Raw genomic sequence first — 14,129 nt, forward strand, 5'->3', positions numbered from 1 at the left:
ATCGCATGTTGGGGCTTCAATGCAAGAGGGACATTACAGACGAGCACTATGGAGGTATTTGGATGTTTTTTGGTGTGTCTTTTTGGACGAAGAAAAGTGAGCTCCGTTCGCAACCGTCATATGGACATGCAGTGCTGCACGGAGCCCCGCTGTAACTCCGAGAAGGCACGGAGGACTCTGAAACTTCTCCCAGCCCTTAGTCGACATGAGGGTGAGTAGATAATGAGTGAAATTTGAATTTTAGGTGAACTATCCCTTTAATTGTGTCACAATGTCTAGAAATAGACTAGAAATAGCAGTCATTTTGTTGAGAAATACACTGTAGCCAAGAAATAAAGATTGATTGCGTATAAAAAGCCCAGAAATATCGGTCAGTTGCAAGAAAAGCACATTGTGTAATCTTTTACCTTTATGAAAAACATGACATTACTATGAAAACTGACCGTTATTTCTAGTCTATTTCTAGACATTATGACGCAATGATTTGTTATTTCTAGGCCATTTCTTTACATTTTCACATTATTAACGGCCTGTAAATTAAAGGGTTACCCCCCCCCCCAAAAAAAAAAGAAAATACAGTTCACACCTCCTCACACACTATCACCTGTCAAAACATAGGAAACGTGCTGAATGAATGCTGCTACTGAGCTCGCAGCTCACATGCCAGCGTATACACGAGACTGCAAACATGTTGCTACAGGAACACACACACACACACACACACACAGACACACACACACCCCTCCCCCTCCGCTGGGGCCGGTCGGTCTTGGCAGATGTGCTGCTCCTCTGGTCTGGTGAGGCCTGTATTTAAAATAACTCAGATAGTTTCAGAGGTTTGGAGGAAACTGACAGGAACGACACCGACGCCTCAGATACTTCATGCTCGCTGCTGCTGCCAGAGCTCCTTCATCATCATCATCATCATCGTCACTGTTCTGCTGCAGGATGTGTTTCTCTGTGTGTCTCTCTGTGTGTGTTGTTGCTGTAGCTGCAAAAGAGAATAAACTCTGCTGTGGATCCGAGGAGTCGGTTTTCTCTCCAACCTTTAGCCCAGAGGCCGAGGAGCGGGTGAATCAGCTGGTGGAGGAACAGACAGGACAGACAGACAGACAGAGGAGGCTTTTAGAGAGACGAGGGATTCTTGAGCTGAGCTCCTGAGAGACAAATAAACAGAAGAGTTACACACTGCTCTGATAAACCACTGGCTGTAAAACACAATGAACGAAACAGGGGAAACAAGAGGAACGAAACACGACTTTAGAGGAGGTTGTTGTGAGACGTTCTGGACCCAAAACAGAGCTGCACTGATCCAAGAACTAGTATCAGATAAAGAGCCTGAAATACTGGATTTGGAATCAGATCTGATCTGATATCACATGATGAGTTGAACTTGAAACGCTTCTGATTCTTTTTTTTTTAAACACACAGATAGAAAATCGATTTGTCTGAACCAGTCGCCCACACACACAGGAAGTTGTGCTCTGCAGCCTGTGGATGTTTTATAACTGTAACACTAGGTCCTTATACTTTGACACCACTGATCTATACAAACTGTTGTAGAGCTGCAACAATTAATCGATTAATCGAACAATAATGGATTATTAAATTCCTTGTCACCTATTTTTTTGATAATCGAATAATCGGTTTAAATCGTTTTTTTAAGAAAAAAAGTCAAAATTTTCTGATTTCAGCTTCTTTAACCTCTTCCAAAGGAGGCCTATTTTTGCTGCTTCCTGTCCGGAATTACTTACTCAAACTAAATAGAGTATATCTTCACAACTACAAGGGCTGTATAAATAATCTTGGTCTCAAAAGAAAGCTAAGACTTGTGAGATTTCTACATAAGTGTCAGAATCAAGATATGTGTTACTGTGTCAACATAAATTCATTTGGAACACAGTAGAAAATGTAAAAAATTGTATCTTCGCCTAATCAAAAAACACATTATTTAGAGTGAAAATTACCTTTGAATGAAGGATACTAACCTAATTGGCCTTGAAAGTAGTAAAGTGATATCTGATCATTATTTATGTAAAAGTAGATGCTAAAAAAATGAACCTAAGCAATTTTACATCTGTTTTAACACAGGCCTATGTCCAGGCGGAATTAGACCTTTCTCAGGTACCAGACAGGAAATATTTATTATATAATTATATTTCACTAATTTAAAATCACTAATAGTGAACTATGGTTATTCATTGCATCCAAATACAACTGTTTTTGAGTCATTTTGAAAATTCACCCAGCCTTTATACTATACAGACATCATTTCAGTGCTGCCCCCTAGGGACAGAAACAGGGTTTGGTTTTAGCACCATGCCACTCCACAAAACAGTTTTTGTCCTTGCCAAGGGTTAGGTCAGGATAAACATTGGCCCCACTATCTCCCTCCAGCATACAGAGAACCTCTTCTGCTGAAACTATTTCCTTTTTTCCGTTTGCCATTATTTTGAAAATCCAAGTCGAGCAAACATAAACAAACGCAACTTCCTGTGTGTGATTCGCGGGGGTCGTTTTCGCGCCGTTTGCGCAGTAATACGGCGCAGTAATGACGGTGCAGAAACAACCCCAAAGATCGTATATGTCAAGAGGACACACTTCACTTCCCCCCTTGGTATGTTTCTAAACAGCCAGGGTGTTTGCTATGCATGACAAACCAACAAGCTAATAAACTAGCAGCGTTTTTTCGAGCTGGAATATAACTTTTGACCGCAAAACCGCAAAGGTAAGATGCACTTTACGATTCTGTGAAGTTTATTTTCGCTACTCTTTGTCTGCTAGTTCGCCGAGTTTACGTCGCACAGTGATGGGGGAGACATCTTTGTAATCAGCAGAGTCTCTGCTTTCATATGACATGTCGTTTGTTTGGTTAGCATCGGTTAGCATGAGGTGGTGAAATGAGAAGAAGCACAAAAGTGGATTTGCGTTGTTTTTGCGTTCTTGTTACATGCCCATATGGTTGCTTGGGGTTTGAGCTGTGTTGTGTTTAGGTGACAATGCTTGGCATGGGCTTTTAGCTGAGTTTCTCTCCATCATTTTGGTATGCTAAATGTTAGTATTGGAGCTTCCTAGCGTGTGGAGAGATCGTCTATACTGCACGCAACTCAGGCTGCCCCCTGGCCAGGGGGCGCTCATGTTCAAGAGGTTAATGTGAACATTTCTGGTTTATTTGTTACTTTTATGATGATAAACTGAGTCTCTCTTTGGTTTGTGGACAAAACAAGACATTTGAGGACGTCGTCTTGTGGTTTGAGAAACACTCATTGACATTTTTCAACATTTTATCGACCAAACAACTAATCGATTAATCGTTTAAATAATCTACAGATGAATCAATAATGAAAATAATCGTTAGTTGCAGCCCTAACCTGTTGATGAAGAGACAAAATGTTAAACAGTGACAGTAAACGCATCACGGTCCATACAGGGTTTATAATACGCAGCTTCAGTGAACTGAAAAGAGCAAACTTCACCTCTATGATCCATCACCTCCACATCGATATCATATTTAGTTCTGTAACGACTCTTGTTCTTCTTCTGTGGCTCCTCAGGGCAGCCGTGCAGTCAGAGCACCCTCAAGTCCATCATGAAGAAGAAGGACGGCCGGCCCGACTCCAACGGCACCAAGAAGAACCTGCAGTTTGTCGGAGTGAACGGAGGGTGGGTCAGCGTTTAACTTCTGTATTTAGACGTCAGACTTAAAAAACTTTATTGTTTCTCGTCACAGAAAATCCTCTTTGGTTCAGTCAACACAAAAGGACAAAACAACACAATCAATGCAAATTCCTAAAGTCACAGTTAGTGCTAAAAGCAAGTACGAAAAAAAACACCTTTTATACTGACTTGACTTGAATTGAATGAACTTTATTGATCCCCAGAGGAGGGAAATGTGTTTGTCCCAGCACCACATAACAATAAAAGGCAAAAAAAACAGTAACAGTATAACATAACAGTATATATAAATAAACATATACACAGATAGACTTTTAAATTGTAATTAAATATGTCTGAATTCTGCTAGAGTTTAATCTATTTCATTTTATTCTGTTTCTTTTCAATATTATACAAATACACTGTTACTGTATTTTAATTTAACTGTTTTTATGTAAGCGTCTTTGAGCAAAAAAAGGTTTATTATTATAAAAGGGATTAAATACGGTGCGTAAAGTTTATTGTTTAGGTCATTGGTTTTTTTTGCTGTTATTTAGATGTTTTTTTTAGATGTTATGTTTCTCTTCCTGCTGCTCTGGATGAACACTGATGTTTTCACTTGTCATGAAACCCTGAGTGTTAAGAACTTTAAACTTTATCTATTTTATTTTATTTTACTTTTTTATTCTTATTTGCTCCTGCTTTTAACTCTGTTTTTTGTTTTTATGCTGTTTTATGCTGTTTTCTTTTTAAATGTTTTGTCTTTATGTAAAGCACATTGAGTTGCCTTGGTATGAAATGTGCTATATAAGTAAAGATGCCTTGCTTTGCCTTGAGTTTTAATCCTCTGTCTGTCTGTCGCCCCCTTGTGGCTCAGGTACGAGAGCACGTCGAGCGACGATTCCAGCTCAGAGGACAGCAGCTCCTCTGGGTCGGAGGAAGAAGAGGAGGAGGAGGAGGAGGAGAAAGAAGAGGAGGAGGGGAAGGAGGAGAAGGAGAAGGAGAAGGAGAGCAGAGGAAAGGAGGAACACAAGAACGTGGAAGGGAAAAGCAGCAGAGAGGAGCTGGAGCCCGAGGGAGCCGAGGATGTGGACAAGAAGGACGAAGCGGAAAGTTCAGAGAAGCAGGAGAGCAGAGAGAGGTGAGAGAGAGGAGTTTCTGTTTCTTTTTCTTTTTTTTCTGGTGCTCAGTTGTTCTGCTTTTTGGTTTCTAAAAAAGAGACGTCGAAGAGCAGCGCAGGTAAAAAGCAAGAAGCTCCTGCAGTGACAAATGTTTCAAATAACTAATAAACCATGAGAAGCTCAAACATCTGCAGAGGAAACTAGATTATTTTTTCACAGCAAACATCATGAGTGAGTGAATCTGTAGCTTCTGGTTTCATGGTGGATTCATGTAAAATTCACAGCTCATCCAAAAGGAAAAGGTCACACTCTGATGTTTCGTTGGACCGTCTTTAGCTTTGATCGTGGCGTGCGTTTACTGTGGCATCGGTTCCAGTCCCAGAGCTTTAGAAACGGCTCCGTAACGCTTCAGTGATTTAGTTTTCTTCTGTTTTCATCTGTTTGTTGAGTTTCTTTAGATCGCAGCTCGATGTGTTCATATACATTTTTTCCCCTTTTTTACAGCTGCACATTATCTTAACACTTATAATCAAGAGTTTTATAATAAAGCAGTACAATAAGATAATAATAAATTGAACATAAAATCAATTACACAGATTTAAAGTGAGAAAAAGACCCAAAAAAAAGAGTAAAGGAAGATAAATTATGGAATATAATAAAAAGAAGTGAGTTCTTGATGCATCAGACCGAACTCAGATTTCCAAAAAGACAAAATTGGTTTATCAGAGTTAGTCCATGATTTAACAAGGGGGAAAGAGAGGAATTACTTTTTCTCATGCATGTAGGGCCAGGTAGGTTTAGATTACCGGTATTTATTTGTTTTATTTAAACGTTATTTAACCAGGACAAAAAAAAAAAAGACTCGTTGAGGTTAAAAGTATCTTTTACAAGAGTTTTGTGGCCAAGACGGCCGCAGCCTTTTGCATCCAACTGAGTCCACAGAGTTTCCCAGAAGAATGAAATCATCATTTAAAAACTGTATTTTATATTTACTTGGATTATCTTTGTCTAATATTAAACTCAGTTTGATGATCTGAAACATTCAAGTGTAACAAATATACAAAAACATCAGAATTCAGGAAGGAGGCAAATACTTTTTCACAGCACTGTGGAGTGTGGACTTGGATCTGTACAATAATTTTAAACAGCAGCTTTATTTATTTATTTATTTATTTATTTGTGTTTCATGTTATTAATCTTTAATATGGATAAAGTCATTAGTAGTTGTGAGACTTTTTAATAAAGGTTGTTGTTGTTGTCTCAGGTACGAGCTGAGTGAGAAGATGTCGGCCGCCTGCAGCGTTCTCAAGACTCACCTCAGTGACTCGAAGGCCGTGAGCAGCAAAGACCTGGTGAGGAGTTCGATTCCCGCTCAGATCATAAACACAGCACCAACTCTTCTTCTTCTTCTTCTTCTTCTAGTTTTCCAGGGTTCCCACGCGTCCTGGAAAATCTGGAAAACACATGGAAAATGAGAAAAAAAAGTCAAATGTCCTGGAAAAGCTTGAAAATGATTTATCACAGCTACCAGAGCTCTATTTGACTTTTTCAGACCCTTCTAAGGATTTTGTTCCCCCCCCCCAAAAAAACATGTTTATGCCGTTCTACGATAAATTTGTCATACAGTAATCTCTAAGCATTTAAGAGATTATTTCATAAATTAAAGCCGTAGACTGCACATTTCTAAATCAGATTTCTGGGAGAGAGAATGAGAGAGAGGAATAAACATAGAAACAAACTGATTCAATTTACAAAATAAGGTGCCATTGTCGAAAAAATAACATTTCTCCAAAGCATGAATGGGACAGGGGGATGAACCAGTGTGTATGGCGTAAAAACTAATGTCCGTCAGCTGAAAATGTCCTGGAAAACGATTTCAAGAAAAGAGTGGGAACCCTGTTTTCTTCTCCTCCTCTAACCCCGTGCTGGTCGGCTGTGTATGTGTGTTTTCCGCAGCGCGCCTCTCTGAACACGGTGCAGCACGAGTGGTTCCGTGTGTCCAGTCAGAAGGCGGCGGTGGCGTCCATGGTGGAGGATTACCTGACGGCCTTCGGCGCCGTCTCGCCCGCCGTGCTGCGCCACGTCGTCAACATGGCCGACGGCAACGGCAACACGGCGCTGCACTACAGCGTGTCGCACTCCAACTTCCAGGTGGTGAAGAAGCTGCTGGACGCAGGTGAGGAAACAAGACGATGAAACGGTCTCACCTCAGAGAAATGTGATAAACATCATCAAAACTAAACTGAAACTTCAATAAATCTAATAGTTTTCCTTAGTTAATAATAGTTTTCCTTAAAAAAAATGCAGCCAAGCTTCAGTTTCCCTCCTCCGATATCTTCATCAGACCCGAACCCAAAAGAAAAAGAATAAATACAACAGAAATAGTTACATGTCCTCGTCCTGCTGCTCTTCCTCTTTGCATTTCCTGTCCGTGCCTTAACTTAGACTTTCAAATTAAGACAAAAATGCACCAAAAAAAAACAGTTTTTAAAGGGATAGTTCAACATTTTTGGCAAATTGGCCCATTGCCATAATCCCTATAGTCATAGCAGTAGGTTCGTTACCTTTAATTGTCGGTGCAAGCTATTTTTAGAACGGCGGAGCAGAGCCGTGAGCTGCTCAGAGCTACGCTACGGAGGCTGATGGGATTTCTTGGTTTCCCTCATCAAATACACAATCCAACAACTCCACAACGCTCTGGTGGACAAGTTGTGACCTGCACATTCAGTAAATTATTCATTATTCATTATTATGAGATAATAACACAACGTTACCAGACAGAGTTGTTTTAGTGAAGACACAGACATTAAAACTGTCACTGATCTGTTGGATGTAAGAGGAGAATTTATGAAAATGAATATTATGAAAACAGTTCATCAAAATATAGCACAATTAGTGAGAGCTGCAATTACAATATGATTTTCTTTTCTCTTTTTTTATTTGCATATTGTGCAGCTCTAACAAAAACCGTAGTCACAGGCAAACAGAGAGCGTAATTTCTCCCGTAACTCTTTAAAAACTATATTATCCGTTCATCTTACATGAGATGGAAACCACCAGCACTGACAGACAAGTAGAACAATTCATGTGTGAATAGATTAGTTGATACCACAGATCATAGAAGAACTTGAAACTGAAAGAAACCTGAGGAAGGAAGGTGCAGCTCCCAGATCAGATCCATCCACACACACACACACGTACGTCCATGCAGCGGCGGTGGCGATCTCTCTCTCTCTCTCTGAAGGCTCAATAGACTGTGATGAGGTCCCGGCCACTCGCTGCTCTAAAAGCCTTTTGTCTCCTCGGCCTTTTGTGTGTGACAGCGTGTCCACTCCCCCCTCCGTCCCCTCTGTCCTTCTTTGTCCTGCACCGTCCCAGTTCCTCCCCCCCTCCCCTCTGTCCTCCCCCTCCTCCCTCCCCCCTCCTCTCTCTGATGTCTCCTCCTCGCCTGCAGAAAGACTAAAAGACGAGTTCTTTAAAGGTCCACACACACACACACAAAGCATCATGGGTGACGGACTGATGCATCGTGGGTCGTGTAGGTTGTTGTTGTGGTGTTGTTGAGTGACAGGCGAGCGACGCTGACGAGTCAATCACAGCCGGAGTTTGACTCAGAGAGAGAGAGAGAGAGAGACCACCCAGGATGGAGAAAGTCATTTCATTTCATAACCTTTATTTAAACTCAGAGATATATTGAGGAGTAACCTCATTTACAATATAGCCGAGATGAAACACAAAACATATAAGGACAGAAGACAAGACATTTGAAGCACAGTAAGAGAAACTGGTCTTTCCAAGTTCGGTGTTAACAGAGGGAACCTGCAGTGTGAGTCAGGCCATTTAAAAAAAAAAAAAAAAAAAACAACCCCAACTTATTTTATCATTATTTATAAATCATGCGTCATTTCATTCATTTATTTCCCCCTCTTTTACCGACATGCAGCGGCTTCCATACATTCTCCCCTTACACCAATCACAGCAATAGAAGAGGGCTTGTTTCGTCTGTTGCAGCTCTCAAATCTCAAGTTTTCAGGACTTTTAAACTTTATTTCATAAGTGTATAAGTTGGTAGTAAAAATATAAATAACCATTACAAAAGAACAAAATAGAAAAATAAGAAAAAAAAAACAAGTAGAATTGTGAATTTCAATTTCAGGTCATGTGTATTTTTATTTCATTTCATAACCTCTATTTAAACTCGGAGATGTATTGAGGAGTAACCTCATTTACAATATAGCCGAGATGAAACACAAAACATATAAGGACAGAAGACAAGACATTTGAAACATACATGAGCATACAGTAACAGAATACCGGAAGTTAAAGGTGACATGGATAAATTGAAACACAAGTGTAGTTAAAAGCAGGAGCAGTTAGAGGTAAAATAAGATGTAGTCATGGTTTTAAATTGTCCTATTGATAAAAATTAGGTAAATTTCCAGGTTGTAGGTGCAACAGTAGGAGAAGCTGGTCTTTCCAAGTTCGGTGTTAACAGAGGGAACCTGCAGTGTGAGCCAGTCTTTTGAGCGTGTGCGATAGAAACTTTTATTAAAAGATACTAGTGAGTTAATATAAGATGGTAAGAGACAAGTGAGAGCTTTAAGAATAAATAAAATCCAGTGTCGATCAGTAATAAACCTCAGGGCTGAATGATAAACGGTGTCAAGTGGATGTAAAGTTGTAGCTGATGCCTGTATAAAACGTCTCCATAGTCTAAAACTGACATAAAAGTTGCCTCAATAAGTTTCTTCCTGCAGTGAAAAGGAAATCATGATTTGTTTCTGTAGAAAAAGCCGATTTTTTTGTCTTCTTGTCTCTACCAGATTAGATACACTGCAAAAATCTTACCAAGAATATTTGTCTTATTTCTTGTCAAAATGTCATTTCTAGTCAAAATAAATCTAATTATACTTAAAATAAGGCTCCTCACATTTAAAAAGTAGCTTGTTTTTAGACACTTTTTTTTTTACTTTTTTCAAGCAAATTTTCCACTTTAAATAAGTAGAAAAATCTGATAGTGGAGCAAGTTTTTCTTTCTTATTACAAACACAAAAAACTAGCTTTCACTGGCGGATTTTTCTACTTATTTAAATTGAAAATTAGTTTGAAACCAGTCAAAATTATCTAAAAACAAGTTAATTTTCAGGTGATGAGACTTATTTTAAGTGGAAAGAGATTAGTTTTGACTAAAATTTAGACATTTTGACAAGAAATAAAACAAATATTCTTGGAAAGATTTTGAGTTTTTGCAGTGCACATGATGTTTGAAGGTGTGTCCTGTTGAGGTGTGTGTTTATGCTTGTGTGTTTATGTGTGTGTGTTTGTTCCAGATGTGTGTAACGTGAACCAGCAGAACAAGGCGGGATACACGCCCATCATGCTGGCGGCGCTGGCGGCTGTGGAGACGCCGAGGGACATGAGCATCGTGGAGGAACTGTTCAGCAAAGGAGACGTCAACGCCCGGGCCAGCCAGGTCAGTGATGACGTCGTCACAGCGTCAATAAAGTTTATTCAAAATCTTTCCAATCAGGGGATCCAATCAGAAAAATATGAAATCAGACCGAAGCTGAAGAAGTTTAGCGTCAGTTTGACTTTTATTTTCACGCTGAGGAAGGAAAACTAAACTGGTGTTTTGGCGCCGCCGAGTGGTCGAAACTGGCAACTACAGGAAACAGTTTTTAATATTTAGACGGAAATATTGATGATATTACAGAGGAAATATCATCAGTGTGAATTCAGATGGAAAAACAATCTATTAATCATGATTATAGCTAAGTATTTCTTTCATTTCAATGCATTTATTGATTAATTTTCTCTGTTTATGCATCATAAAACGTCATAAAATGGCCTGTTGCAGGTTTTCCAGACCTCAACCTGCGTTCTTACTCCAACATATGTTATAATATGAATTTTAAAAACACATTCATAAAAAAATATATAATTTTGTTGTTAAATTTCACTTAAAACACTGAAAAAATGAATGAATCCAACTCAGAATCTGATTAATGTTGCCTTTTAATCCTTATTTATTTATTCTTTAATATGTTATTGAGGCTGTGAAGCTTATCGTTATTGTTATATTAAGTGTTTGTGTTCATTATCTGTTCTGTGTAGTGGGACTTAGTGTTGAGTTTGATTTATGTTTGTATATTTATTTATACTAAATTAAAGATATAATACTTTACAAAACAAAAATAGAAAAAATTATTCATGTGAAAATGTCACGACAGGTTTTATGAAACTACAACTGAACATTTATCACAGTTTTATGACATAATCAATAAATCAGTGAAGAATTTGAATGTGTACATTAATAAATAAATAATTATTAATACCCTGACCCTGTGTTTGCCCCTCCAGGCCGGTCAGACGGGGCTGATGCTGGCGGTCAGTCACGGCCGGATGGACATGGTGCGGGCGCTGCTCGGCCACGGCGCCGACGTCAACGTCCAGGACGACGAGGGCTCGACGGCGCTGATGTGCGCCAGCGAACACGGACACGTGGAGATCGTCAAGCTGCTGCTCGCTCAGCCCGGGTGCGACGCCACGCTCAGCGACAGCGTGAGTCACCGCTACGTCAACCAATCAATCAATCAATCAATTAGAAGAGAGACAATTAGTCTTTCAGCGTCTTCCATTGTCTTCTGATCAATGAAGATCACTCGGAGAAATATAAAAGTTATGAAGTTTGATCTGTTTTTAAGTTTCTTCTTCGGATTATTGATCATCAGCCCTGAAAACACGATTTTACAGAGTGAACATTAGAGGCTTTGGATTGTATAGTTTGTTCCTGTTGTCCTCCTGGGTCAAGGAAGAAGGAAGGAAGGATGAAGGGAAAGATGGGAAGAAAGAAGGAAGGGAAAAGGAAGGAAAGATAGAAGGAGGGAGGGAAGAGATTGGGTCATAAGGGAAGGAAGGAAGGAAAACAGGATTATGGAAAGAAGGAAGGAAAGAAAGATGAAGGGAGGGAACAGTTTTGTTCAAAGAAGGAAGAGGGAAGGAAGGAAGGAAAGAAGGGAGGGAAAAGGATTGTGGAAAGCAGGAAGGGAAAAGGAAGGGAAGAAAGATGGAGGGAGGGAACAGAAGGAAGGAAGGAAGGAAAGGATGGAGGAAGGGAACAGATTGTGTCAATTTGACCAAGGAGGACAACAGGAGGGTTTTAACAATGGGTGTGGTGGTTTAGTGCTGATCACCTGTTTGATTCCCGCCCCTGCAGGACGAGAGCACGGCCCTGTCCATCGCTCTGGAGGCCGGACACAAGGACATCGCCGTGCTGCTTTACGCTCAGATCAACTTCTCCAAAGCCCAGTCTCCTGTGAGTCGTCCATTCATCTTTTTATAGTTTATAGATTTATTTCCCTGAAACCAGACAAAGGGAGAAACCGCTGTCTCCGTCTCAGTTTGTTTTCTTTTTTTAAGACAATTTTAGCTAATGCAGATGGAATTAAATTTCCCAAAGGTCTGGATTTTTTTTAAACTTTAGCTCTTCAAATATACCAATAATAAACTGTGTACATCCAGTTGTACACTTTGGCTCCATCGTGGCCAATTGAAACCCACGAAAACTTTAATTCATTGTTATTTACAGCATTTGATTGATACAATTTAGGTAAAATGTTTTTCATTCTGAACTCAACTCTAGAAAAAATTTAGTTTTTAATGTTTTCTACCAGGTAATAATAGTTGGCCAATGCAATTTCATGTCTATTCTCAGTCTCCAATAGGGGGCGTACGTACGGCGGCAAATGGATTACACAATTTTGACATAGCTCTGATCTAATTATAATAATACAAGACAACAAACTGGCATGTGAAGAGTTAAAAACGTAAAAGGGAATGGATATTGTTTTCATTGAATGTGAATATGAAGTGCTTGCAGATAGTGTTTCCTTTCTTTCTTACTTATTTATCACATATAGTTTTTTTTTACTTGTACTTGTCTTTTTAATGTTACCTAAAGAGGATCGAACCTCTCAATGTCTTTGTGCTTGTTGCAAAGACAATAAAAACATTCTGTTCTAATATTTTATTCTCTTTTTTTCCCGCAAAAAAACTCGTTTTATTGAGATTTCCCGACAAAACGGCACATAGTGGTATTAAAAACAGTGTAAAAACAGACATGGCTACACAGCAGTGTGTCAGATATTTTATATTTATGACAAAAACTGAAGTTGGTCAAAAAAAAAATGCAGCAAATTACTTTTTTTTTGGTCGTGGAAATTTTTTGACCATGAACAAACTGGTTCAAAATCAGGGTTAACTCATTGATGTGATGTGGTTTTTCCAGGGAACGCCTCGACTCGGCAGGAAGACGTCGCCCAGTCCGACCCGGAGAAGCATGTTCGATTAGAGGCCCTGAGGAAAAAACCCTGCTGCTGCGCTGCTATTGGTTCACGCTGAACGATGCCTTCCCAACCAACCAATGAGATCTCTGGAAGTTTCTTTTTTTTTTTTTTTTTTGTATACATACATATATATATTTATGTTCAGACACATCTCTCTCTCTCTCTCTCTCTCTCTCTCTCTCTCTTTCTCTCCTTCCCCCATGAGCCCAAAGTGTCCTTTCATATGAATGTAACCAGCTGGTGCCTCGAGTCCCGTCACATTTTTTTTTTTTTTAACAAGCCACTGGAGTTCAGACCAACACGGACACAAACTTCAACGACTAAATGCAATTTTTTTTTGTTAGTTTTTTCTCTTTTTTTGTCAATTTGACCTTTTTTTTTTATTTCTAAAGCTCAATGTTGATCATTTAGGAGCAACAAAACATCTTCCTCTGTGATTTTTTTTTTTTTCCTTTTTCTTTTTTCTTTGTTGAGTTCATCAGAGTAGATGATGACACAGATGGAGAATCATCCACCCACATGTTAGAGGAAAGGTTTCCTGTATATATACTGCTCTGCCTCGACGACGACGAGCGCAGACGTGACCTGGACTGGAGAAACAGTACTTTTATACAAATCCTTTGTATCTATTTAAAGAAAAAAACAAAAAACAGAAGAATCACAGTATTTTGAATATTTCCTATTACTTTGCTTAACAAAATCCATGAAGTTATATATTTATCAAAGTATAGTTTTTAATGCAGATATATGTATTTCATTGTACATACAGTCGGTGGTCGATAGTTTAGTTCTTTTTCTCTTCATGTCCAGTTTCTTTTCTCTCTGTCTCATGTGTAATGTAAAGTGTCTGTCCTGCTCTAGTGTTCATCAAGGTGCTGACTTTCATCCTCCAATGAGAATTGAAGTGCCTGAGACTTTTGCCATATAACAATAAACAACACTTAAAGATTATCATGACTCAGCGCCGCGTCATCATTGACTCACTGACAAACCGTCAGAGCGACAGAGA

At 39.2% G+C, this 14,129-nt stretch overlaps 1 protein-coding gene across 1 annotated transcript in view; it reads left to right on the forward strand.

Annotated features, from left to right (window-relative positions):
* kank1a (KN motif and ankyrin repeat domains 1a) overlaps positions 1 to 14,071 on the forward strand; it is a 39,154-nt gene extending 25,083 nt beyond the window's left edge. Inside the window, exons 5-12 of the mRNA XM_083979920.1 lie at positions 3,555 to 3,663; positions 4,532 to 4,795; positions 6,040 to 6,127; positions 6,732 to 6,951; positions 10,106 to 10,248; positions 11,136 to 11,336; positions 11,992 to 12,090; positions 13,063 to 14,071. Of these exons, the coding sequence (XP_083836046.1) occupies positions 3,555 to 3,663; positions 4,532 to 4,795; positions 6,040 to 6,127; positions 6,732 to 6,951; positions 10,106 to 10,248; positions 11,136 to 11,336; positions 11,992 to 12,090; positions 13,063 to 13,125 (1,187 nt within the window). The 3' untranslated portion in view covers positions 13,126 to 14,071. The remainder of the gene's footprint in view (positions 1 to 3,554; positions 3,664 to 4,531; positions 4,796 to 6,039; positions 6,128 to 6,731; positions 6,952 to 10,105; positions 10,249 to 11,135; positions 11,337 to 11,991; positions 12,091 to 13,062) is intronic.
* The last annotated feature ends 58 nt before the right edge of the window (positions 14,072 to 14,129 follow it).

This window comes from Trachurus trachurus (assembly GCF_905171665.1).
Source record: "Trachurus trachurus genome assembly, chromosome: 9".
Taxonomy (NCBI): domain Eukaryota; kingdom Metazoa; phylum Chordata; class Actinopteri; order Carangiformes; family Carangidae; genus Trachurus; species Trachurus trachurus.